At 29.1% G+C, this 27,910-nt stretch overlaps 1 protein-coding gene across 1 annotated transcript; it reads left to right on the top strand.

Annotated features, from left to right (window-relative positions):
- On the top strand, window positions 1-27,686 carry LOC111623522 (histone-lysine N-methyltransferase EZH2-like). The gene is made up of 10 exons (XM_023366123.1): window positions 1-134; window positions 7,711-7,843; window positions 9,648-9,776; window positions 14,122-14,181; window positions 15,595-15,708; window positions 23,775-24,072; window positions 25,347-25,449; window positions 26,993-27,156; window positions 27,248-27,348; window positions 27,474-27,686. The coding sequence occupies exons 1-10, from the start codon at window positions 127-129 to the stop codon at window positions 27,669-27,671; spliced, it is 1,308 nt and encodes a 435-aa protein (XP_023221891.1). The 5' UTR covers window positions 1-126; the 3' UTR covers window positions 27,672-27,686.
- Window positions 27,687-27,910: the final 224 nt, after the last annotated feature.

Raw genomic sequence — 27,910 nt, 5'->3', positions numbered from 1 at the left:
GTAATTTTTACTTTTAAGATGTGTTGTTTGACAACAAGGAGAGTAGCGCGGATTAATCAAAATTTATAATTTTTTTTAAAAAATAATTTTTCATCTAATCATTTAAAAACCAAAGATACTGGAAAGATGAATAGGTATTTGATTTTCTAAACGTTTAATTAATTATATTATTGACATTTCTTATATGTATTAATCTTGAAACACTGGGTATGTGTATGCAGTGTAAACACAATACAAGTCGACCCCCCTATAACACTGTTGATTTTTCCGTTTTATATAAATTCCATGTTGTACGAGTCACTTATATTTTACAAATACGTGTGCCGGACTGTGAATGGCTCACGTATTTGTAAAATCTAAGTGACTCGTACAACATGGAATTCATATAAAACGGAAAAATCAACAGTGTCATGTACAATATCTCAGGACTGTTATTGGTCCTATAGATGATTCTTTGACAGAAACAGTTTTGCTATACATATAACTCACTTTTACATTTGTCATACAGTGTTGTGACTCATTTATATTTGCACAATAAGATTGCACTTTATTTCAGCTGTTTATATTTTATGGTGTTGATTTTATATAGGTTTTGTGTTTGTTGCTTTAATTTTGGACACCCATGTGTACTTCTGCTTGTGAATGTGAATTATATCAACTGGAATTCAAAATAATTTATAGTTATAAACAACAACATTACAACCCAATACATTATAAACTACGAGCTTATCTAGCCCGATAAGATACGGCATTGGTCAGCTCGTAGAATAAAAGTTATATTTACTGTTTTAGTTTATTTACTTAGGTGAAATTTTTTGTTGAATTAGCAAGACAATTTATTTATTATTGAAAATTTTATAGGCTTATTTTATTCTTTGTGGTTTTCTTATTTATTATTTGATTAAATAATTGCTGACACAAATTTCAATGTCGTAATGATACTATATTTCAATAAGTAAAAGAGAAAAACAGAAATGCTACAAATTTTTAGGAGTTAAAGCTTTATGGGTAAGACATTTTTTCGGGACTTCTCTGTTTTATCATCAGACCCAAATATTAAAAAAAAAATGGAAATTTGAATGAGAATATCTAGTACTTTGTTTAGTGTTTTAAGAAGTTTGAATGTATAGACAATTTTTTCAGAATTAGAACCAAAACAGCTATGTGTAAAGTTAATGGATTTTTAACACATAAATGTAACAATACAACAAAATAAACGTAAAAAATGCTTTTTATTTTCATATTTATTAAAATTTATTTTGTTGTATTTTAAAACTATTTTATTTTTATGTATGTATTTTTTGTTGTTGTTATCATCATTGTGTTTATCCTTGAGTTTACAAAGTTATGTTTACATTTTAAAACTTAGCTTAAAATGTAGTTGTTTTGATTCAAAAAAAAGTTCTGTTTTATTTTTAAAAAAGTGTCCTTGCATTCAAATTTTCTAAAACACTCAATAAAAAAAAAAATACTAGATATTCTCATTTGAATTTTCATTTTTAAAATATTTGGGTCCAATGATGGAATGGAGAAGTTTTGAAAAATGTTTTTTTCCAATAAAGCTTTGACTTCTAAAATTTGTAACATTTGTTNAGAAGAATCAAGAGATTTTTTTAAAATTAAATTTTTACAGTTTCTTAATATAAAAATTAATTTTAATTTTAACGAGTAATTTTCAAATTGCGTGTAGAAATGTATTCAAAACACTAAAAAAAATATGATTCATTTAATCTAAGTATAAAATTGATATGGATAAAACAATTAATTCACTCGAAAGTATTTTCTGTAACATATCATTATATGACGATTAATCGATTCACGATGGGTGTAATCTCATAAATGTAAGTTATTCGACAATTAATAAAAATACAAAGCATGTAGAAAATTAATACACAATAATTAAGATAAAGATCAATTTTCATTTATAACATTTTACAAATGATATCAAAGAGATGAATTTATTATTAACTTGATTAAATTTCTGATGGAGATTGTGGTTAAAAAAAAACATTTGTACCAACAATCCTCGCAACATTTTAAAACATTATTTAATTAAAAATACAGGTAGTTCTCATACAACATGGTTTTGCTCTAACACAGTTTGAGAATTTGGGAAACCCTCCGTATAAAATTTCACAACTTTTAAGTGCTGCAAATTTGTTAAATTTTTTTTTATTCAAATAATCGTGCATGTCATCTCAAATTTGCCCATGGATTTAGATTATTGAAATTTTTAATTTCTTTTATGGCTTTCGTCAGGTTTTCTTTAATGAAAACTGATGGTGCAATTTTTTTTCTCCTTGTCCTAGCTTTCCTATTAACTAAGTGTCGTCGTCGCTTTCAGACTTTAGCCTTTAAGACTGTTACTGTGTTTTGTTTTTATAGATTAATCTTCGTATTTAGTAATATTTATTTGAACAATTTTAGGTAAGTGTTATTAAGCTTTTTTTAAAATAGGTAAGTAATCATTCATAAAAATGATAAACAAAATATATTGGTACTCAAACTGTTCCTAACTCCAACATTTCGGTATTCAATCACAAATTCTACTGAAAATTGCTTGTACTCAACTGAACAAACACTACTTGCTATAACAAATTTTTGATTAATAAATTTTTATTTTTTATGATAAAAATAAAAAAAAATGAATATGTTGCTGATATGTCTGATCAAGATCAACAAAGAAAAGTTCAGAAGATGACAATATTTTGTAAAGAAAACATTTTCATTTAAGTAAAATTAATATTAACGTGTAATACAATACTTTTAATTGTGATTGTTAGTTAATTATTGATTGGAAATAAATTATTGATTACCTGAATAAACATAGTTTTCTTAGTAACGAAAAACAATAGTATACTTTTGCGAACTTTTGGAACCTAACTTCATGTTTTTGCATTAATCCTTTGTTTCATGTAGCATGAATTTGTATAACATGGTACTTTTTTGGAACATAACTACATACCTTTATTATATTTTTTTGACGAAGGTCTTCCTGAATAGACTAATACAATTGTGTAAAATTTATTGTTTTATTTTAATAAAAATAAATTATTTTTATTAGAAAATAACAGAGTTGCAGAATTTATCTGATAGCACAAATGAGGTTTGGGAGCATATTAAGCAGAAAATTAATATTATGGCAATAACAGCATAAATGTTACAAAAAAAAACGAACTAGAGTCTTGGCTAAGCCTATAGACATTAATTGGAAACACAGGGAAATCATGTGTTTTAAAAGTGAATTTGAAACACTGTTATTTTAATTCTGATAGTTCAGTCACTTGTTATATTGCAAATTGCTGTAAGGACAAGTCTGTCTTCCTCATTGCCTTATCAAACCATAGTTTAGATTTTTATGAAAAATCAAACTAAAACAGAGCTTTAAAAAGAACTGAAAAAGAAAATCTGTTTTTATTTTAAAACACTTTTTGAAACTAATGGATGAAATTTTGTATCAGCTTGAATTAAAATGAATAATTCATTCATTTTCCACATAGAAAATTTGCTAGTTAATGTTAAACTACATTTAAAAACTTTGTCTGAATTGTTTTGATTAAATAACTAAATATTAATAGAAGTTTTATCATTATTTTGTAAACATTTTTTTTTTCATATTTTCAGATTATTATAAAATAAATTTTAAAATACTGGGTGATCGTAAGTAAAGTAGATGTGTTTCAATCTTGATTGTACAAAATCTGTTTGGCCAAACTCAACTAAAATTGGTGAACATTCTATTCAGACCATGGGATTTTGATTTCTGTAATAAAAGTTTTTACTTCAGATTTTTGTCATCAGGGGAATGGATATAATATGCATTGTAAGGAACCAAGTCCAAGCATTATTTTTATTTACTTTTATTTTTGCTTTTTATTATATTTTTGTTTGGAGCTTATGTTTTGTTAGGACGAAGGTTTCCTCACCATTCACCTTAGAAACTTAAAAATAGAAGAGAAACCAACTCACCAACAAGAGAAAAGTGCCGTAGAAAAAAACTCACGCACACTTGTGCTCCCGAGCGGAAAAAAGTAAGTCCGCACCGAGAAAAGGGGGGAGACCCCATCAGCACAACTTAGGGACTCACTAAACCTTAAAGAATAAAAACATCCCGAAAATTGTCAAAAAGGATAATGTAAAAGGTTAGCGAGTATTGTCGGAAAATAGGCTGCCAGACAAACAGCAAAAAGTTTGTTAGCAAATAAGTATGTAAATGAGGGAAGTGATCGCATTCAGAATTGTGACATCACCTCACAGTATAAAGACTGAACCTCAAGTGAAGACGAACGAGGTGAGCTTCTGATAGCAACGAGCTTGGTGATCTTCATAGCAGTGAATGAGAGAGGTATCCGATAGGATCAAATAGTTCCAAGGCGATTTTGAAGTTATCTGATTTGTGGATTGACGAATAGAGAAAGTCTTGAGAGTTGAGGAAATAGGTTCCTAGTATATTGAGGTGACGATTAGGATCTTTAATTCATAAGAATTATTATTGTATATAAGTTAAGTCTTTGAATTTTGTCGAATTCCAAAGGGGAATAGATTTAAGTTAGAAACTAGATTGATTTGAGTTTTGTCGGGTTGATTCTTATTGATTTTTCATTGAATAAATTGTTATTTGATTTTTACTAAATTTTGTAAATAGTTTATTACTGGAAATTAATTAAATATTTGATTTATTATTGACAAACTTGGTCATTATTTAATTCGGTGCACGCTTAAAGTCCAGGCCTGGCATGTTAATGCGAATCTGCGTAAAGTACCCGTTAGGTAACGGCTATTTCCGGCACACAGTCGTGTTGATAATCGTTGTAGAGGGCGGAAAAATAATATAGTACTTTACAGCATATTCACACTCACAAACATGAAATTATGCAAATTCCAGTCAACTGACATCATCAGATTTGCATATAAGTGCAACTGGTTTGACATTTATGTTATGGTTACTTAATGCAATGCTCTATTTATGTGATTGTGCTTCATTTGTAAAGCTTTATTACCAAAATAATAGTAATGTTTCTGTTGTACTTTGGTTATTCCAGATAGCAAAGGGTTTATGGAAAGGTTCTCTGACTCTTACTGGTTTGTGGAAAATGATCTCACACCATGAAATTTGAAAAATTTACAAATGCAACCAAGACAAAGGTGTAGATTAATATCAAATGAGGAACATGTTGCAATGCTGTAGTTGAAGGTAATTCTTCACATAGATCTCATGGTGTTTGGACAATATCCAGTTACCTGGATATTGTCCAAACATCATGAGATCTATGGTAACTGGATATGGACAAAGTGGTGAAGTGTTTCTCCCTACAAGATTTGCCACATTCAATAACTGCTTCCAGAAACATGCCTGCATTTTTCCCATGGAGTGATGAAGCATATTTTTATCTAAATGGTATTGTCAATAAACACAATTGTTATGTTTGGGTTACTGAGACCCCTCATGTTTGACCAGATTTCCTTGCATGGAAAGTCACAGTATGGTTTGGCTTTGCTCTCTCAATCATAATTGGTCCATACTTTTTCGAAGAATCCAAACCAACTGGATCAGCGAGTGACTTGTTCTGACACTGCAGTGAGATACCGAGAAATGCTGCTTAACTTCATTATTCTACAAATCCAGCAGCATGGATGTCTCAACTCAAGTTTATGCAGGATGGAGCAGCCCCTTACATTGAATGTGCAGCAACTCCTATGATAGCATTTTGCTGAAGACCAAATAATTAGTCAAGTATTCTCTATGAAATGGCCAGCCCATTCATCTGACCTCACTCCATGTGACTTTTGGTTATGGAGGTATTTAAAAAGCTTGGTTTACCAAAGACATGTGGATAGTTTAGCAACTGTAAAGGACTAAATAATGCTTCACATGTCACAAATTAGTGGAAATATGCTGCTTTTTGCAGTGGTAAATGCATTTCATAGAATCCAGTTTATGGAACATATGCAAGGGCAACATATTGAACCATATTTGTAATTGAGTCAGAATAAAACTATTGTAAACCATTACCTTTGTTTTCTTTACTATGTCTTATTTATTCCAATACAGCACCATTTTCCTCTGATAGCAAAAGACTGTAAAAACTTTTATTACAGAAATTGAAATCACATTGTCTGAATAGTACTGTACATTAATTTTGGTTGAGTTTGGCTGAACAGATTTTTGTACTGTTGAGCTTGAAGCATCTTTACTCTAATTATGACCACTGATATAAATTCATGGGTGGTCATAATTAAAGTAAATGTGTTTCAAGTTCAATAGTACAAAAATCTGTTCAGCCAAACTCAACCAAAATTAATGTACCGTACCTACTATTCAGACCATGAGATTTAAATTTCTGTAATAAAAGTTTTTACATATTATTATTTTGTATTATTGCAAAATGTTTGTGCATTTCTTAAATAATTTTTCAGAAAAAAAAATTGCAAGGCCATTGTCATAAAGAAATTTTGCATTTTTGGACATTAAAAAGTCCATTAATTAGTTTTCAGTGCTAAAAATAGTCATTGTAGTAACGGTGACAACTTCAGTGTTATTTCTATTAATCAATGTATTACATCAAGTTTATAATTGTATAAGCTATCTTATGATGATGACATGTGCTTAAATTAAAGTGTTGTTTTAGGTTAAAAAACTTTTATTGGGCTACAATTTGAAAAAATTGTAGACCAATAAATTTTCACTGTTATACGTCCATCTGTCTGTCTTTCCATAATCTCAAGAATGGAGTTAGACAGATGAAAGCCAAGACCAGATATGGAAAGTTTAGGGCAGGGGGCCCCAATTAATTAATTAATTAATTAATACAAATTTCTGGTTTGGACCGAAAGTCACATTATTTCAATTAAAAAATTTTTCCCTGAAAGGAGTTAAATAGATGACCTGACACTAAACTGCTGCTAGCAGGAAAGTATGATGTACAGGGGCAAGACACTACTAATTTGAGGTGAAGAACAAATATTTTGAATTAACTAAAATAAAAATATGATTAAAAATTGTAACCCAGCATTGACGATCTCACAATAAAATAATTGTTCATTTTAATTTATATTTAGTGTTGAACAGCAAATCCGTATGATTTAATTTCAATTTTTCAAACTACATAGTAGTAATTATTAATTTGTTTGTAAATTATTGTTTTATTTTGTGTGATAATGATTATGGGAGAAATTTTGATCCTAAAAATATTTTGCACCTTTGGAAAGTAATACCATCATATTTTCTATTTAAATATTTGGTTTTAAGCTTTATTTCCATTTTAATTTTTGTATCATCTAATATGCTATATATTTCATTTATTTAAAAATTACATATAGTTGTTATAACATTTATTCAAAATGACTTGATATTTTCACTCAATGAATGAATATTTTTACAGTCTAAATAAGAATAAATTACATATTTGCACGAACGTACTTATGTATCATTTAAATATTGAAACAAACTGCCAAATTTGATAGTTTATAAAAATTCATTAGAGCAGAGGTTGGCAAACTGTGACTAATTGAAAATGTATATGTAACTTTTGCTATAAAAAATATGGAACTATTCCACTCCACAATGTTCTATTAAGCAAATATGGTTTGTTTTTTCATTTTGTTTCATTTTCTTAAATTTTTATTTAATTTATTTAATAAATATTGTTTTGTTCTCGGCAATAATTGTCCTTTTTCATTCACAAATTGAAATCTCTTGTTTTATATTAGATCAAATACTGGTAAAAGTGAGAAAACTTCATCTGAAGTAGTAAAGGTATCTGCAGAATGGAAGAAGCGTGTCAAGTCAGAATACATGAGACTTAGACAATTAAAACGTTTTAGAAGAAATGATGAAGTAAAAGTGAGCACAAAATATTTTAATTATTAATTAGATTATAATTGTCTTAATATCTAATTTATTTAATATAATTTAACTCCAATTATTTTTTGAAGTTTTATTATATGTGAAATTATGACTGCATTGCTAGAAATTTTTTTTTTTTTTTTGACAAATGACAATATTTTTCTGTAAAAGAAATGACTTAATCCTTTAAAAAATTTTTTGAAGATTATGTTGAATGTATTAGAATACATTCAAACATAATACACAGTACAGTAGAGCCTCGAAAACTCGGCAGTCGATAACCCGGCACTCCGGATAACTCGGCCACACCCTGGCAGGGCAAAAAAATCCTTAGTTAATTAATTTTCATGATAAAGACAGCTTTATGCCTCATAAAGTATCAGAAAAATACTTTATGAGGCATAAAGCTGTCTTTATGAGGTCTGTCTTATCAGGTAAATTACTGTACAGTGTATTCATTAATTTTCATTTTCATGTAGTAAAGGCTCTATGCCTTCATAAAAGACGTACTTTTCCGTTGTTTAAGGGTATTTGGGCAGTTTATTCTCTGTTGTATTCTCAAGTAAACAATACATACAAGTACAGTACAGTATTTTCTGAGTAAACACTCGTACTTATTTTTTTAACCCCATTCCCGATAACCCAGCATTTTCACAAACTCGGCCACCCTTCCTTCGGTCCACATTAGGCCGAGTTTTCGAGGCTCTACTGTACTAAGAATTCTGAATTTAATCAAATAATTTTATTTTTCAGGGAGTTATAAATTAATGAAACTTTGCAGATATATATTGATAGATTGAACATTGTTCTTTCGAAGAGTGTTTTTTCAGCTTGTAACAGGCTTCACCAGGGAGAGTAAAACTTCAAACATTTCTTGTTTTGGTTGTTTCACATAGTAAACATGCATGTAAAAATAATGATATAGCTCTTATATAAATTATCACATAGTTTTTATTTGATCACAGATGGCAAGGCTTTTTTGAGATATCCAGGAAAAATCACAGAAATTTTTTGAATTTTTATGCCACAACATATGTGAGTTTAAAGCTTTAATTTGGTGTGCAGTGGTTTGGGGTTAGGGTTGACTCACCAAAAAAATTTTGGCTCTATTAGGGTTTAGGTGGAAACACCATAGACCATAGTAATGCCCTTTTTCTGAATTGTCTTGATTAAATAACTAAATAGAAATTTTATTATCCTTTTATAAACATTCAGTATTTTTCTTTATTTTTCATATTTTTTCACAGATATATTTTGATTTTAATATTTTTTATTTTATAGTAAATTTTAAAACATTTTGAAAATATGACAGCATTTTTGAAAGTAAATAATAATGAAAAGCCAGTTGAAAAGTTAGAAATAGATTTTGCCTATAAAGATATATATATAGATAGATTATTTTGAACAGATTATTAACTGTGATCTCATGTGATTATGTGATCTCATATCATTAAATTATAATATTTCATAACTAAAGTTGTCAAAATAATATTTTTATTAAAAGTTTAATATAACAATTGATGTATACAATTATTAAATCTAAGAGATTTTATGATATGCATTCAGTAGTCATCAGTAATAACAAACTGTTAATTATTTAAGGCACTTATAAGGCATTTAAATTCTATTATATATATCATAGTTTTTTATTTTATTCTTGAGATATGCTATTAATGGGCTTCTTTCTAAGATTTCTTCTTCCATTTGAAAATACAGTTTTTATATGTTATAGATATTATTTTGAAATATTTGTCATTTGAGTTATAAAAATTTTTATAATAAAGTTTTAAATTGTTTTCAGGCTGCTTTTATTAATAACAGACGTCACATAACAGAAACTGCTATAATTTTAGATAAAATTCATCAGGAGAGTAAAGCAATTGCTCTTTTTCCTGCAGAAGTTCCATCTCATTCACCTTTACTGAAAAAGGTATCATTAACTCTATAAAAACTTTAATTGCCGTACTTCCTCAATTAAATCCCTAGGGAGTTTATTTTTAAGAAGTGTTTCTTATATTTTTATCTGAGGCCAGGTTTTATTACCTTGCAATAGGAGACAAGTGGGTAAAAATTGAAAGAACGATTTAAGTACTTGTACATTTTTGGAACTATCAAAACTGTTTATTGACTGGACTTATGGTTACAGCTGCAACACTTGAAATAATTAGTTAACCCAATTTAGTTGTTACATTGGATTAACAATGTAACAACTGAATTGATGTCATTTGTCCTGTTTTTGATGTCATTTTCAAATCTTGACTATCATCTTTTGGTTCAAACTCATCATCTCCAATTTGAGTTTTCATAATTGTTCTTTGGTTGGTAAGCTTTTGATTTATGAGTTTGATCACGACTTTCCTAGGCTCAATATTTGACAGCATTTCAAAAAACGTTTCAGTGAATCTTGGACTAAAAACTGCTGTCCAATTGTAGGCAATTTAAAGAAATAAAATTTTAGTTAAACTCTTTACTTGTCACTAAACTACATTACCCTATACTTTGCAGTATTTCAACATGTTTCTCATGCTTTTCAACTCAGGCTTTGTTTTTAACAGCATCTTGATTTTCCAGGATTTATTTGAATCTTAGATTTAATCAAGGAAATACGGTAATTAAGTTATAATTGAGAACAATTTTTGGTGAAAAATAATTCTAATTAATATTAATTATTTATTCATTTATTTTATTAGTACAAGGTAAATACTTATTTTTACAGGCAAAACAACAACAATAAAAAACAACATATCATACACAACACAAATTGGCAGTGAACTATTGGCATAACATACAACTAAAAATAAAAATAAAACTAAGTCACATTACCTGTAACAGAAAACAAAAATTTGTAATTACTTAAATCGCACCAAAATCACTGACTAAATTCACTGCCAACATTGCCAACAGTGACTGCCACTTTTATAACATTTTAAATTTCCTGGTGGCTAAACAAACAAGAAAAAAAATATATTAGACATTAGCAGTAAAATTATATATACTAATATAATTCTTATTATTACATAACAAGCTTATAAAATCATAATTTGACTAAAATTATTTTTTAAAATGTAAAATCCTTTTGTTTATAAAAGCTTTACACTCAACTATCCATGATAAGCATCAAAGTAACTTCAAAACCACAAAATTCACTATTTTCCATTCTGAGAGAAGTCATATTTTTTAACATATTATACTGTATATGCTATATCACTAAAACTACACTAAACTGTCACAGTTTACACAGAATTTAAGTATGTTGGCATGCCCCAATCAATTATTAAATTAAAATACTACTAATTAAATTTGTACTCTAAAGCTTTGTTTTTAAAACAAGTTAAATAATTAATTGTTAATTGTCTAATCCAATAATTGATTAGACAATTAACAAATCTATAACTTAGACCATAAATGGTGCCATAAAATATCTCTATTCAGAGAATCAAATGCTGATTGTAAATCTACAAAAAAGACAAAACTTTCCCACGTTTTCTCTTCAAACTATAACTGTCTTCAAACTCCTCAAACTGTTGAATATAAATGTACAATACAAAAATATTATTTCCATAGAGAAAACAGAGTGAAAACTAATCTGAAATCTAAAAAACCTCATAATTATTTAGTCACACAACTAATTGCCTTTATAGAATCTTACAGAATATTTTAAAAATAGTAGGTAGTAATGAAATACCTCTGGATGATTTCTAGAACCTTTTTTATATATTGAGATAATTTTACTTTCATGCCAATATGGTGGCATATCTCTCAATTTGTAGATATTAAATGAAGCTAAATAATTAAATAGTGTAGGACAATTTTTATAGAATTCTAAAGAAATGCCATCAATTCTTGGAGCAGTACTGTCTTTTATTGATGACACAGCTGACTACTTCCAAAGAGATACTTTCTACATTCAAAACATCATCTTGCCAATTATAACACAAATCATACAACAAAAGATCTGGCTTGTAACATTCTGAGCCAAATACTTTCACAAAACATTTTACTCAATCCAGATCTGGCTTTTTGCAGAGATTGAATAAAGATATCCAGAAGCCAAGTCTTTATTCGATCTCTGCAAAAATAATTTCTTCTTTGCTCTACATCACGAGTGATATTTTGCTCCTTGACGAAGTTAGATACTGCAATCTGATCTCCAAATTTTGCCCATCTTATTGCATTCAATGCTTGATTTCTTCTTAAAATACTCATTCTACAGTTCAGGTCAAACCAAGAAAATTTAACATTAGGTTTTTTTATTTCAATCAACAAAAATATCTCTTACAACTAGATTAAAAAATCAGCAGTAAACTCTGAATAGCCCTAAATTCTTGACATTAACTCATTATATTTTTGATTTATTACCAGACTGCAATTATATTTTCAAAATAACTTGGAATCTACTGATCTTGGCTTCACTACTTTCTTAGTTAATTTCTCTTCCAAATTACAGTTTAAATTAGCCTAATCAGAAAATGACTATTAGATACTTTATCCAAAACTGCAAAACTTGAATCCAGTGACATAAGACCTAATCTAATTAGAGCCAAATCAATAACTGAACTATCTAATGAAGTTGCATAAGAATAACACCCTTTAGAGGTAAATGGATCTCTTATTCATAATCGGATAGCCAAAATTGTCACAAAACAAAATTGATTTACCTTGTAGATTTACTATCATATTTTGTGATATTTTCTATAACTAACACCAGTCCAACTCACCCAAAATTTCCAGGACCCAATCTTGTGAGTCCTGTATGTGTGTTAAAGTTGCCCATTAGAATGTCAACGTTATAACTTTGAACAACCATAATAATCTCATTCTGAATATCTTCCCAAATAACAGGCCATAGATACAAAAAACAAAAAATAACCAATCTATTACCTAATTTAATTTTGATCATCAAATAAGACCTGGTCTGTACCAAAACTCTTATAAGTTAACAATTTGCTTAACAAAAGCATCCAACCTCCTATATAATGTCCTCTGTCTGTCTCATGAAAACCAGCTTCCTGAATGATCACAAAATTTTGACAATTGCGAAACTCCATAACAGCAGATTTACCATACCAACAAGTTTCCAAGAGAAAGACAACCTGAAAAGATGAAAAAAATTGCCAAAATAAATAAGATTTATTCAGAATTCTCTCACAGTTCCACGACATTATTAAAACATCAGAACAAGATCATGATCCACCTTGCATTTCCATCCTTTTTGAGGAAGTGAAAACCTTGTCTACATTACCATCGTTTATATTAATCTCTGCCCTTTTTCTTTTTTAGCAAGACTCTTACTATTTTCCTAACTTCTCTAGTCAAAGGAGGTAGGTAGTTCATCCATTATATAAATATCAGAACTTTTCAGTTTAAATGACAAACTTTTGATCTTACATTTATCACTATAATCCAAAAATTTACATAAAAATTAATCTCTTCCTTCCAGTTTTATGATATCCTAATCTGTAACATTTTTCTAAGGAAGCTTTATCAACATTCAACTTATTGCAAGAAAAGTTTAACATAGTATCCTTAATTTGGATCTTATCTTCTTGATCTGACTCGGGGAACCCGAAATAACCTTGTTACTGTATCTTATAAAACATTCATAGCACTCCATACGTAAACTAATTTCTGAGATTTGCCATTGCAAATTCACTTGTTCTGCAGTTGAAGCCAAAACCTTCTCTTGCATCAGCTTCTTCTCCAGTAATGCCAATCTAGATTTGAATCTTAAAATTGTCTCATCCAAATTCTCTAGCAACAAGAATATATTCTCTTTGACATATTAAATCAAAATGATTATCTTACCTTAACAGAAAACAAAAATTCAAAATTAGTTAAATTGCACAAAAATTGCCAACAAAATTCACTGCCAAACTGATGCCACCAAGATTCAAAACACCAATCTCAATTAATGTTAGTTATCATTTAATCATTAAATAGTTTTATGATTTTACTTATCTGTTCTATGAATATATAAAATGAAAATAAAATGTTATATGTATACATTTATTTAATGTACTAATTAATTAATAATATGTAATTTATGAAGAATTTACTAATTTTTATTATAAATTATATCTTAAATTTAATAGAATTGTTATTGAAATTCTAAAAATTCCATATAACCTTAATTTATTTATTTATACCTGGATAGTGTGTTGACTAAACTTTTTCTAGTTGAAATTTTAATTTATTAGAAATTATTTTATCAGGAATTTTTATTATTATGAAATTACTTTGTTAGAATATTTTCAAATCAGGATTTATCTTGCCAGGATTGTATCAAGCTTTCAAGAAGAATCAACAGTTTTCAAATTACATTTGAAAAGCAGAATGTAGTATTATTTTGTTTCTTATATAAATTATATTTTTTTCAATTAAATATTAGAAATGTAAGCATTATTAATACAGATTAGGTTGATTTAATTACATTGTAATAACAGATACATTAGTAAATAAATGATTTTTGATTAATAAGAAACTCAATTAACATTGAGCTTCTTATTAAATAAAGGTAATTTATTTATTAGGTTATTTACTTTTAATAGATTATTTAGTATTTATTTTAGGGAGAATTGATAAAAAGCAAAATAAACTTATTATGATTCATATCTGTCATTTTAATTTATTACATAATTCTTGACAATAAATTATTGACAAAAAGAGAATTATAGTAATGTTGGATTTGTATAATTTTTAAAACTAGATAGGTCACATTGAGAAACTTGAGATGATGTATATCGATGTAGTTAGCCTGAGCGAGCAGTTTGAGTACTAATATGTAACAAAATGAAAGATTATAAGTGATTTATTGTTGAGATGAGAAAAAAGATATGATGAAAAGTACAGATTTTTTATCTGTACTTTTCATCAGAATTTATTTCTTTATACACTTTTCCTTGAAAACTGTATAAAGAAATTGAATTAAAGGAAAGTAAATAAAGTAAACTAAAAAATAAGAAATAAAGAATAATAAAATAAAATTAGTTTGCATTTAAGCGAGAAAAGTCTTGGATAAATTGGAGTCACTCATTAAAAGCAACTGCGTTAGAGATTTTGTCCAATCTCAACTGAGGGACTCTGAAACATAACATCGGTGAATTGATTGACATGCCCTAAAAAACATATATTTGAAATAGTTACATAAAAGTTGAAAATTTTTGATGGGATGACAGGAAGAAGTTGAGTGTAACTGCTGACATGTTGATGAAAGGAAATGACATTTCCTTTAAATAGGTACAGGCCTGGGTATTCAGTTACAGTAGAGGCAAAGAGCTAGGTAACATGGCGTCATCTAGTGGGGATGAGAGACATAAATCCAGTTCCTTTTTCTTTGAACTCGGATAACTTTTCCATAATTTAATTGAAATTTACCAAACTCTGCAAAAATATGAAGTAACTGTCTGGCATTATATTCTAAAAAACAGCACCCAAAAATGTCAAAATACTTTTTTGTTATTTAGAGGTGAAAGTCGACACTTTTGTTTTTTGAATATATCTTTTCTCAGAGTTAATTATATTTTCCGAAAAGTAATTTAAGCACATGCCAGGGTTCTAATGAGCATTTTGACACCAAAATCATCAAAATCTAACGTGGGAATTTTTTTTAAATCGGACAGGAAAGTGCAAAAGTTACCCTAGAAGCCTTGGCATAGCCCAGGCAATTATTTTTATATTAATTGAATAAAATTTTATGAATTTTATATATTTTTTCATGTTATAGTTTGAATTTTTCATTTATTTTTCAGAGTGAAATGAAAATGTCTGATGGTACTTGCCATTCTAAACCAATTTCTATAATATATGCTGTTTCACCTATACCAACAATGTATACCTGGGCTCCTATTCAGCAGAATTTCATGGTATGCTTGCATAGAATTTTTAAGTTATCAAAATTACTCAATTGTAATTAATTAACATAAATTTAGTGACAGAAGAAAAATATTCAGTGCATAGTAATCATTTTACTTGTTATAATTCAATATAATAAACTATTTTAAATTTTATCTTCATCCTTCAGTCAATATGCTCATAAAAGCATTGCAAACAAATAAATATTACAAGATTACAAGAAAACTATTGCAAGTGAATGTTGAGTTATGACTTGAAACTTCACCCTTACCTAATTTGAAGTTGGGAAAGATGATTCCATAAGCTACTAACTTTGCAATTGTTTGTGTAACCTGCTAGGTTAAGGACAAAGGTTGAAAATTTAACAGGTAATACTTCACTTTTTGAATATAGAAGGCTTTACCACTATTTTACTCAATGCTTTGTCAGAACATAATGACTGACAAAGTGTAGCAGTATCTGTTATACCACCCAAAGCCATCAAATATGTTTAGTTTCTTGATGTATACTTCTTTTGCCAATACAACTCTTATTATATCAAGGATTAAACAGGAGGTTAGATCAAAACCTGACAACAGTGAGCTACTAAAGGTTGAATGGTCATGCAAATGCATTTGTGTGTCTATAATAAATTCTGTTCACTCCATTTTAAGAATATGATTTGGTATGCATGATCTGGTTATGACAAAGATAACTTGGATAAAAATTAACTAAAGGTAACTTGGATAACTCATTTGACTTTGAAAATATGCTGGATCTCACTTTTAATACACAAACAGCTGACTGCTTGGTCAAAAATTGTGATGAACCTGCTTTTTTCAAATGTTTTCAACTTGTCTCAAACATTTTATTGATGAAAATAATCTTTATTATCATGATATTTAATTATCTCTTGATCTGGCCTAGCAGGTCCTGCAAACAATTGTGAAGTTAGTGGCTTACAGAATTGTCTTTCCCAATTCCAATTTAGGTAAGGAAAAAGTTTCAAGTTCCAGCTCAACATTCATCTGAAAGGGTTCACTTGTTAATATTTCTACAAAAATTTACAAGTGTAATTTAAAAACTTATTTGTATTTATTATTTATTTATTTACAAGATAAACAAGATATGGAAGCAAAAAAAAAAAAAATAGTTAAGAGAAATTTAAAAAATTATATTAATTTCAGGATTTTATATTTATTCCTTACGGCAAATAATTTTGATGCTAAAAAGGATCAGTTTTTTTCGTGCAGTGAGTATATGTGCTCTAGTCTATTTTTAATCTGCAGAACTGACAAGCCAAAATTATAAAATGATACAGCATTCAGTAGAATAATCTCTCATTTTCAAAAGATAAATGAAAAGGACATCATATCAGGTTCCAAAGGTAAAATTTAGACATTTAAATTTTTTTCTAGAAATTACTGGAAAAAAATGTTCTAGAACATTTGATGTGGGTTTCCCTACACTCCAAAAATTGACAAAGTTCAATATCACCATGACAATGTGCCAGCGCATAAAGCAAAGATGGCCTTAGAGAAGCTGGCCAGCCTGGACTGGGAGGTTCTGCCTCATCCATTGTACAGCCCAGACTTGATGCCAACTGACTACCATCTATTTCATGCTCTACAGAATTACATTGACAATATAATTTTGTTTCAGTCATTCTATGTTCATGGAATTGAAAGTTTGCAGCAAAGGTGGTGAGATGTGATATTGATGATGATTACCTACATGACTTGTAAAACTGTAATTGTTATTGTGGAGTTAATTGATCAATAAAAATTTTTTCAAAATATCTAAATTTCACCTTTACAACCTGATAGATATTATTTAAATTTTTATTGTACTATCAGAAAGGTCAATGTTTACTATTTTGTTTCTTTGATCAAGTACAGTCTTATCACTATGCTGAGGCATTAGTGGCAGGTGAGGGTAGGAGTTATATCTTTGAATAACACCAGCCATATTGTTTCAGTCATTATTATGGCATTGTATATTTGTTATGTAAACCCTTTTCAAAAATGGGGATTTTGTCATTTCAATACATCAATTATTTTGTACTTATTTCTTGATAGGAAAAGCATATCATTATGTTGGAAATTTAAGAGCCACAAGTTCAGCCTTAAAAAAAAAGAAGTGACCAGAGACTCAGTGTTTGAACATCACAGATTACACTGGACAACAAAAAAAATGTTTTTGAATGTTTCCTCTATTTCATGAGTGAAATCTTACTAATTTTGGGGTGAGAAAATTGAATATGACAAAGAAAAATTTTTATTAGTTCTAGTTTCTGTGGTATACAATAGGTGATTTTAACAGCATAAGAGAAAATGATACATTTTAATTACATATGCTAACAACATTGAAAGTGATTTTGAATTTTTTTAAATTACAGTAACATTCTAAGAGTTCTAAATTAATAGAAGAATACCTGGCAGGTGGTTCAGTGTAAAGAGAATCATGTGGTGACTTCATGAGATTGTTTTCTTTTGGCTTGCCTCTTGTAAGTGAGTTCTGCTGCATCCCTACACACAGACCAGCAGTAATCCGCAAGCATTGCTTCATTGCAATGGCCCTGATATCTTTGTTCCAATACAGAAATATCCTGCTGGAATCTTTCCCCATGTTCATCACTGACAGCTCCACAACTAGGAGGGAAAAAGTCTAGGTGGGAATGGAGAAAATGTATTTTGAGGGACATGTTGCATCCGAATTGATGATATTTTTCCAGAAGTATTGTCACCAAGTGTAGTTATTCTCTCTTTTGTTGCCTAAGAATCCACAAATAACTACCTTTAAGGTTTCCCAAGCTTCCTTTTTTTCCCCTCCAAAACTTGGTCAAATGCAGGATCCTTTACAAGTTTTTGAATTTATGGCCCAACAAAAATATCTTCCTTAACCTTTGCATCACTCAATCTAGGAAATTTGTCTCTTAAGTACTTACATGCCTGTCCTTTCTGGTTTAATCTTTTGACAAAACCCAGCTTGATATGAAGAGGTGGAAGAAGAACATCTTTTGGGTCCACGAGAGGCTAGGCAACGATATTTTTCTTGGTAGAGTCAAGATTTCTTGCAGGCCAGTCTGCTTGAATGTAATGTGATTTCATATCCTTACTGTCCCACATACATAAAAAGCAACAGTATTTAGTGTACCCCAGTTGCATTCCTAAGAGTACAGCTATGACATTTAGATCGCCACATATTTTTCACTTGTGCTCAGCATAATTGATTGAGTCAAGGAGGGCTGTCATGTTTGCATAAATATATATTCCATAATAAAGTGTAGTTTCGTTATATGCTGATCTGAGGAGTTTTACAGGAAAAACACCAACAAAAATTTGAAATAATTGAAGATGCACTATTTTGTAATGGAATATTTTTTTACAAATTTTACTATAAAACCTTTTTCATATATTTTTATTATTTAGATTATGTCAATAATTTTAAATTATAATTTAAAACGAATAAAAGTTTTAAATCTTTTGCGGACCATATTTTATCTCAGTGTTTCTCAACGGGGCGATATCGCCCCCATGTGGGCGTTTTTTCATGTTGAGGGGGCGATTAGTAACAATTTATATTTTGGGGGGCGAAAAACAATTTTCTGGGCGATATAGTAAAACATTATACAGTAGAGCCTTGATTATCCGACTCAATTGGGGACTGGGGTTGGTCGGATAATTGAAAAGTCGGATAACCGAAAAGTATGAAAAAATCCATTATTAGTGTAGTATATTATTATATCCCATGTAATTAGTATATTAGTATATCGCTATTAACCTATTTTGCGTTGAATTTTCATCGATGTTAAGCCTAACAAAAATTTTTTAAAATAATAATCGTCGCTATTGTATCGTTAAAAATTAGAAAATTAAGCTTCGTTTAAATACTGGCTCCCTTTCATGGTCGAATGAGTGTTGCCAGCTAAAACACGTAAAAATAATATTAAAGTAGCCAAGACATAGCCAAATATTGTAGCGCCACATCACTAGCGGACATTTGAAATTTGCCAACTAGGATGGTCGGTTAACCGAGGTATTGGTTAATCGAGGCTCTACTGTATTAAGAATAATTAGATATTTTATTCGTTATATCATACAATAATTAAACAAATAACATTATACTAGTCACTAGTCTATTCAATGCATTATGAATTTGGCATTAGTCTTGGTCCTCAGCATTGGAATTTTGAAGTGAAGTGGGACGATAATAGGTAACTGTGTTATTGAAGGGGGCAATACTAGGTTGAAGGGGGCGACAATTCGTTAGAGGTTGAGAAACACTGTTTTAGCTCTTGTGGACCACTGGTTGGGAATTGCTGCTCTAAAGCAAGAGCTAATCGGTCATTTTTATAGTGATTTTTGAATTTAGCAGATGAAAATACATAAGAATATGCTAATTTTGAGCCCGAAACAAAATCATTGTTGTCCAATGTTATTGAACTGGTGAGCAGGCCATTACCAATTCTCCATGATGTTCAGCCACTAAGTATGCTCATGCTAGGGAAATGTCTGATTGGAATTTGAGGAGAATATTACTTAAAAACCTTATATATATTTATTTCTCATCTCATGAACACAGACATCTGGCTGTTCTGATACCATAAAAGTATTGATACCAGTATCATGAGTAGTTTAAAGTATCAATATTAATCAGTATTAGCTTTTGGTATTGAAAATGGAAATCTTGCCAGCCATCACTGCTTATTCTGTAGCTTGATTTTGAAACATTTTGTATAATTGAAACTTTTAATTTTAACAACTAACTAGAATAAAGTATGTCATTTATTATTCACAAATTACTAAAACTGATTTCTAAAATAAACTAAATGCTACCAGTACTGTGTCAGTTGATTTGAAATTTTAATATATTTTCAAGTTTATCAAATAATTGGCAAGTTATTTATAAATAGTAATCTGAATTCAAAGCATACTGTAAAGGATAAAACGGGTGAGATGCCTAGTCAGGAGAGATACTTAGAGGTTGTTTATTCAATTAATACTCAGTAGAAGTCACCATTAAAGTCACTAGTCACTTTAATGGTGTCTGTGCTTAATGTTCTTATGTTTCATTATTCTTCAAATGATTGTTTTGTCGATTTTTTTGTTAAAAATAAGTTTCTGTTTATCATCGTGTGAGATTTGGGTCTATCAGACCCTGCTCATTTTGTCTAGGATGGCAAAATTTAATTGAAATTAAAGTCGACCAGGAAATCATAAGATCTCCAGTCCAAGTCAGGATCCGTCAGTTAGAGTCAGGATGACATCAGTTAGAATAAAAGAATTATTGTGTCTTAACCTGCAATTTATATGATTTATATTTTATCTTTAACCCAAATCTGAGTGGCTAATTTGAGTGGCTAGAAGAGGCTTCTGACAATGGAGTTGGAGATACACACTAGGACTTAAAGTAATAAACTAAATAATAAACTAAAATTAATAGTTTATTACTTTAAGTCCTAGTGTCACTTGACTTGTCTCCTATTACTCAGTTTTTGGACTTTGTGGACAGACAAATTTAACAGACCAGACACATCACGATGTCCGACAACAACTCTTGACATCTATACAAGCTACATGGGATATCATCCTTTCTACTGGATAAACTGTTGGAGCTTTGCTTTTGCTACAGGTTTGTGCAGCCACGATTAAAGCTTGTTGCAGATACCTTGATGAAAACAAGATGTAATTATTATTATGTTAAATTCTTGTGTCTGGTTGCTGTTGACAACTGTAAAAACCTGAACAAGTCATAATAAATGTAATTAAGTTACCACATATTTTGTTGTTGGTCTTAAACTTTTTGTCAGTAGTGTAACTTTTTTGAAATAAAGTGTTAAGACTGTATTGTTTACCAAGCTTGGTTGAAGAAACAAAATGGTAAACTGATTATACAATAAAAGTTTAAAGTATTGAGGGATCTCACTGCATACTGCCAAAATTGTCACTAGGTGATATTTTTATTAAAGTGGCAATAAGAATATAATACCGGTGATAAAAACTGAAGTTCTCTTGTTTCAATGTTTAGCATGAAATTGATTCACAAAGTACACTTCAGGAAAAATAGCAGAATGTTGAGCTCCTGTGCCCCACATATCTAATGATGTCATGACATGTGGCAAATTTGGACAGGAAAGCAGAAAGTGACATTGAGAACCAAAGGCAGTTTTTGTGTAATGCAACCCAACATTTCCAGACTTCTAAGCGATTGACAAAAAATTTGGAGAAATTTTGGGGACATTTTTTTTTACTTTGCTGTTTTTCAGTAAACTAAAGCATAAAAATTTTGATATGACAGAACATGCAAAATACCGTTTAAGCATTGTGATCAAATGTGTTATTTGGAATTGTTCATTAAAAAATTATTCAGAAATGATTCCTATTTCTAAGTGACAGCATAACACACTAAATTTGCTTTTCAGATAAGACTACCAGCACCTGCATTAATTAGTAAGTAAAACTGGTGGCAATAAAATAATTTGAAGTGGCAAAAAAATTTTTAACTAGAAAAACAGTTGGTGATTTTTTCAATTTCCCAGAGCAACTCGAATAACTACCATGTTTTTTCATTTACTTTTGAAACTAGGTGATTATTTTGCTGGACTCTATATCTCAAAGAGTCAAATACAATTGGACTAACGGTATTAAGTTGTACGTGGTATGATCCAAAAGTTCGGGGACTACAGTATGACAACAAAAACATATATTTGAAGTTACAGCATATGAAATTGATTCTATCAAACCTTTCCTACGTATTCAGGTTGATTTCACCCATGTCACGTGATTAAACTGTGAATGCTGTTGTTTTCTTTTGGAGATAGTTACTTTGTTTTGCGACATAATAAAAATGAAGTTTTAAGAACAGCGCTGCAACATTAAGTTTTGTCAGCATTTAGGTAAAACACCTATGGAGACTTTAAAATTGCTAAGAAAGGTGTACGGTGATTTTATCATGGCAAAATCAAAGGTGTACAAATGACATCGGCGTTTTAAAAAGGGCCGAGAATCCATCGCAGACAATGAATGCTCTGGCCGACCTTCGACTTCACGGAATGAGAAAAATGTTGAGTTGGTCTCTCAATATGTTCGCAAAGATCGTCGCCAAACCCTTGAAAAAATTGCTGCGGCTACTCACTTATCAAAGACTAGTTACCAGCATATTTTAACGGAAAATCTTAACATGCACCGAGCAAAGGAAAAGTCATAATGGAGGTGTTTTTTGATTCTCAAAGAATTGTTCATTCAGAATTTATTCCCGAAGGCAGCATTATCTAGACATTTTATGTTGTTTGAGGGAATTCATTCGTCATAAATGGCCACAGATCTGGCAAAGTGGAGACTGGTACCTTCTGCATGACAACTCAAATTAATGTGCTTCCACGTCCCGCCTATTTACCGGACTTAGCCCCGTATGAATTTTATTTGTTTCCATCAATGAAAAAGCATTTGCAGGGATGCTGTTTTGTGTCATCAGATGAGGTGAGAGCAGCATTACAGGATGCCTTATGGGAGGTTTCAAAAAATGGTTTCCAGCAGTGCTTTCAGAAGTTATACGAGCACTGGCAAAAGTGTATCATTGCCCAAGGTGATTGCTTTAAAGGTGGTTATGCATCGGCAATATAAACTTTTTAAGGTAAGGAATTTTAAGCCAAGTCCCTGAACTTTTGGATCGTACTATGTATATTAGAAATTTCTTTTTTTAATGAAATTTTCCATGAAATGTTGAAAGTATATCATTTTGCATTTAAAAAATTGTAATCTTTATATAATAAACTTTTCTAAGCCAGATGAATAAAGTTTTATTTTTTATATTTGTAAATGTTAAAATCAGTTAATATGCCAACTCATTATGGCAAATATCAGTGGCTGGATGACCAGTTTGATACAGTACAATACCTGTACTGTACATCTGTACTGTACTGTACTTGTTAGTTTTAACTTTTTTTGATATGTTCAAAACTGAGAAATGACTTCTGTCAACAAGAAAAGGTTGAAAGGTTCTGGATGAAAGTTTTGATTATTTATGAACTTAGATTGCTTATTTTTATTATTGTATTAGAATTTATGGAAATAATTTCTTTTATTATTATTATTAGGTTGAAGATGAGACTGTTTTGCATAATATCCCATATATGGGAGATGAAGTGTTAGATCAAGACGGTTCATTCATAGAAGAATTATTAAAAAACTATGATGGAAAAGTACATGGAGATAGAGAATGTGGTTTTATTAATGATGAAATCTTTGTTGAACTTGTGCAAGCTTTAAAAGTATATCAAGATTTAGAAAGTAAAGATAATGGAGAGAAAGAAGAAGAAAAATCGGAGAAATTATCATCAGTTAAACGAAGATCACAAAAAACCACTCAGAATAACACGGAAAATTTGGATTCAGGTAGAGAAAATAAATTTATTACATAAAATTATTTAGTTTAGAAATTATAATCTAAATTTTAAATTCTATTTATTTCAAATTTTTATTAGTTAATGATGATAATTTTAAAATTATATTAAAATATTAAATATTTATTATAATGTATATATTATTATGAATAAAATAATTTAGTATCAATATAATATTGATGAAATAATTATGCATTACCATTTCTTGTACTTTTAGTTGTAAATATCTTAACTTCAACATGTTGATTTTTTGAGCTTATTTTTTACATGTATGTTCATCTTGTATTTTTATTTAATATTTCACTAGTGAGTCTGGCGTAACATTTTATTTTAATAAATATTTCATAGAATATAAATCTGTAAGCTTTTGTAAAAACAACAGAATTGAATTGAATTATTCATTGAAAAATTATGCATTACCATTTCTTGTACTTTTAGTTGTAAATATCTTAACTTCAACATGTTGATTTTTTGAGCTTATTTTTTACATGTATGTTCATCTTGTATTTTTATTTAATATTTCACTAGTGAGTCTGGCGTAACATTTTATTTTAATAAATATTTCATAGAATATAAATCTGTAAGCTTTTGTAAAAACAACAGAATTGAATTGAATTATTCATTGAAAACATTTTAAACATTTTTTTCATGTTAGTTTTCTCATTTTAATATTTTTATTTCTAGATTAATTTTTTGATGTAGTATATTATTTACCACAAATTAATTTTTTATATAAATATACTGATAGATGTAATCATAATCCAGCATGATATGATTGGGCTATATGATGAATTATTTTGATGCTTGTTAACACTATTTATTTTCTATCCACAATTTAATACATGATATTTGTAAATATCTGCTTGAAAAATTTTTGAATTTGTAATGAATATTTTTTATTTTTATTTTCTAAAATATTATTTTTCTAAATTAGAAACAAAACTGTAATTGAAATAATTCAGGTAATTTATGAAATCTTATACTACTAACATCTTAAGTCCTTATATAACACTAATCATTCCAAATTCTTCAAACACTTCTCCCCAATAAAGTTAAAAATCTTAATTTCTCAATGATTATTTTTAAGATAATCATATTTAATTTTATAAATTTGAATAAAAAACATAATGAAAAATTTTTGTGTCTAGTTTAAATTGTCAAAAATGCAAATGTATTGAAATGACGAAGAATTAATATAGCAATACTTATAATATAATACTAAATATATGTAAATTATATGTTTTAAATATGAATTTTTATTAATAGGGAGAAAGCAGAAGTTGAGATCCTCATTTCCTTCAGAATGTATTTTTGCTGCAATATCAGCTGTATTTCCTGATAAAGGTTCTCCGGCAGAACTAAAGGAAAAGTAAATACTACTTAAAATTTATTATTATTAATTCAATTTTAAATTAATATATTTTAATAATTGTTGTGATAATTAACAATGAAAACAAATCTGATACAAGTTTGTAATAAAATAATGCAAATAAGAAAGGTTATTATGGAATATTTGAATGTAAATGGAATGCTCGATTTTCAGTTAAAATGATAGAATTCAGTTGATATTAATATGATAGGAATTTGGAATAAATATAATTTTAGATCACTGAAAGTGGGATCATAATTCTGAATGCATTTCGAAATCAATATTTTTAGGCTCCTTAATGAAAGTTTATTATTGATAATTTAGATCAAGAGTTACAGCAGTGATTCCACACCAAGTAAAAATGTCACTGACTGACTATATATACAGGAATCATAGTAGCCAATTTTTTCGTCCTCCAAATGCCTATAGTACTGCCTATAGTTATCTAGTACTTCATCCACTCCTAGAGAAAGAACAATAGGGTTGGTTAGAATGCTCAAATTTTAAACTTGAGTCTTTTTTATTATCAGTGAAGTGCTTGGTGAAACTTCTAGGTCTACAGGTCAAAGTTCATGGGGGTTCACCATAAAGTTATTTTACTTTTATCACTTAATTTTATGCTTGTAAGGATAAAATTGCATGGAAACATATGATTTTTATTCAAAATGTTATCCAGAATAACAAAAAAAGAAAAAGCTCAAATTTATACAAATTAAGACTTATAACGATTTTACTAAATGGGGTATTGAAAACATTTGGTCAGTGGTTTCTCATCACAGAGCACTGACCAAACTGTACAGTATGTCATCATCTTATGTCTTGATGTAATTACCGTCATTAACCAAAAAACAATTGATATCCAAACAAATATAAAAAATTGCACCAAGTAAAAAATTATGACAATTTGGTTGACAGTCAAAGTTTTTTTTTTAAAGTGTTTCTTTGGTAAAGGTAAGCTTGATGCTTGGAAGTGGTACCCACAAGATTTTTATTACGATTTTCTACATTTTGCTTTGAAGTGCCAAGCTTACCTTTACTAAAGAAAAACTTCCATGAAAAGAATTTAACTGTCATCTAAGTTGAATTTTTGTTTGGATTCATTTATTGAACATTTATTCATATGTTGTATTTATAGGTAAAATTTGAAAGCTTGTTAATTTTTTTTTAGTTTAGTGTTTCATGCACTGTTCATCAAAGAATCCCAGAGTGTTGCAACAAACTCATAGTGCCAAGATATTTTAGATTATGCTAATTTGCAAATACATAATTATTTTGAATGAAACAAAGAAACTAATAACATATTTTGATTACTAGCAATTATTATAGTTGTGATTATACATTTATTCACTTATTTATTTTATCATAAAATTGCCATTTTGATAAGATCAGTTTATTGATTATTTAATTTAATAAATAAAATTAATGTGTTTTAAAAGTTTAATATCTAATAGAAAATGTAACATATTGACTAATAATTTGTATTAAAATATTATTATTATTAGTTTTTGGTAATTTTTATAATTAAATTACATATTAAATATAGATACAGGGAATTAGTAGAAAGATTAGATCCAAATGCTATGCCTCCTGAGTGTACTCCAAATATTGATGGACCTAATGCTCAATCTGTAATGAGTGAGCAGAGTATGCATTCATTTCACACACTATTTTGCCGAAGATGTTTCAAGTATGACTGTTTTCTTCATCGTAAGTATTAATGGTTATTAATTATCAGTTAATTATAATATGCTCTTTATCTATTTATTCTTAATATGCTCTCATAATTCATAGAACATAGTATTAACATCATTATATAAATCAAACTTTTTAAACCTGGGATCGACAATTAATAGTTTAAAAAGTGCTACTTATTTTTTAAGTAATCAGATTCTTGCTTTAGTAGTTTAATTTGCTTCAGTGATCCAGTCCTAGCATTTTGCATCACTTTATAACACTGCATTTTTCTTTTTGTAATTTAAAACAATTATAAACAATTTTAGATAATTTTTATATAATTAAAATAGGAATCAGTGAAAGAAAAGATAAAATTGCAAGAAAAATCTCAAGGAGATCAAGACATGAATGAAAGATTAAAACTTTGTAAGCAGTCATCTGTCGATAGTGGAAATGAAGCAAGCAGCGAAGATAGTAATGACAGCATAAGATCTACTGTTAAAAAATCAACTTCTGAGAAGCTTGAGAATCATGGTTTGTTTAATTGAAATTTATAATTCATTTATATTTGAAATTTAATTAGATACATATTGTGACCGAAGGGTCGGCACCTCTTTGGTGCCCTGTCAGGATAACACCACCGCGTCTCGGCGGACACGGAAGCCGTGTTATTTAGGTCACGCGAGCGGTCGCGTAACGGAGCGATCAGAGTCGAGATAGAAGGAGAGACAGCGCACCGGAAGTGATTTACTCAGACGCTTTTTTAACGTAACAACTGTTTAATGGT

This window comes from Centruroides sculpturatus, unplaced genomic scaffold (assembly GCF_000671375.1).
Source record: "Centruroides sculpturatus isolate CEXI.00-Female unplaced genomic scaffold, Cexi_2.0 scaffold278, whole genome shotgun sequence".
Classification (NCBI taxonomy): domain Eukaryota; kingdom Metazoa; phylum Arthropoda; class Arachnida; order Scorpiones; family Buthidae; genus Centruroides; species Centruroides sculpturatus.
Note: the sequence above shows the minus strand (reverse complement) of the source record. Positions and strands in the feature narration are given on the sequence as shown.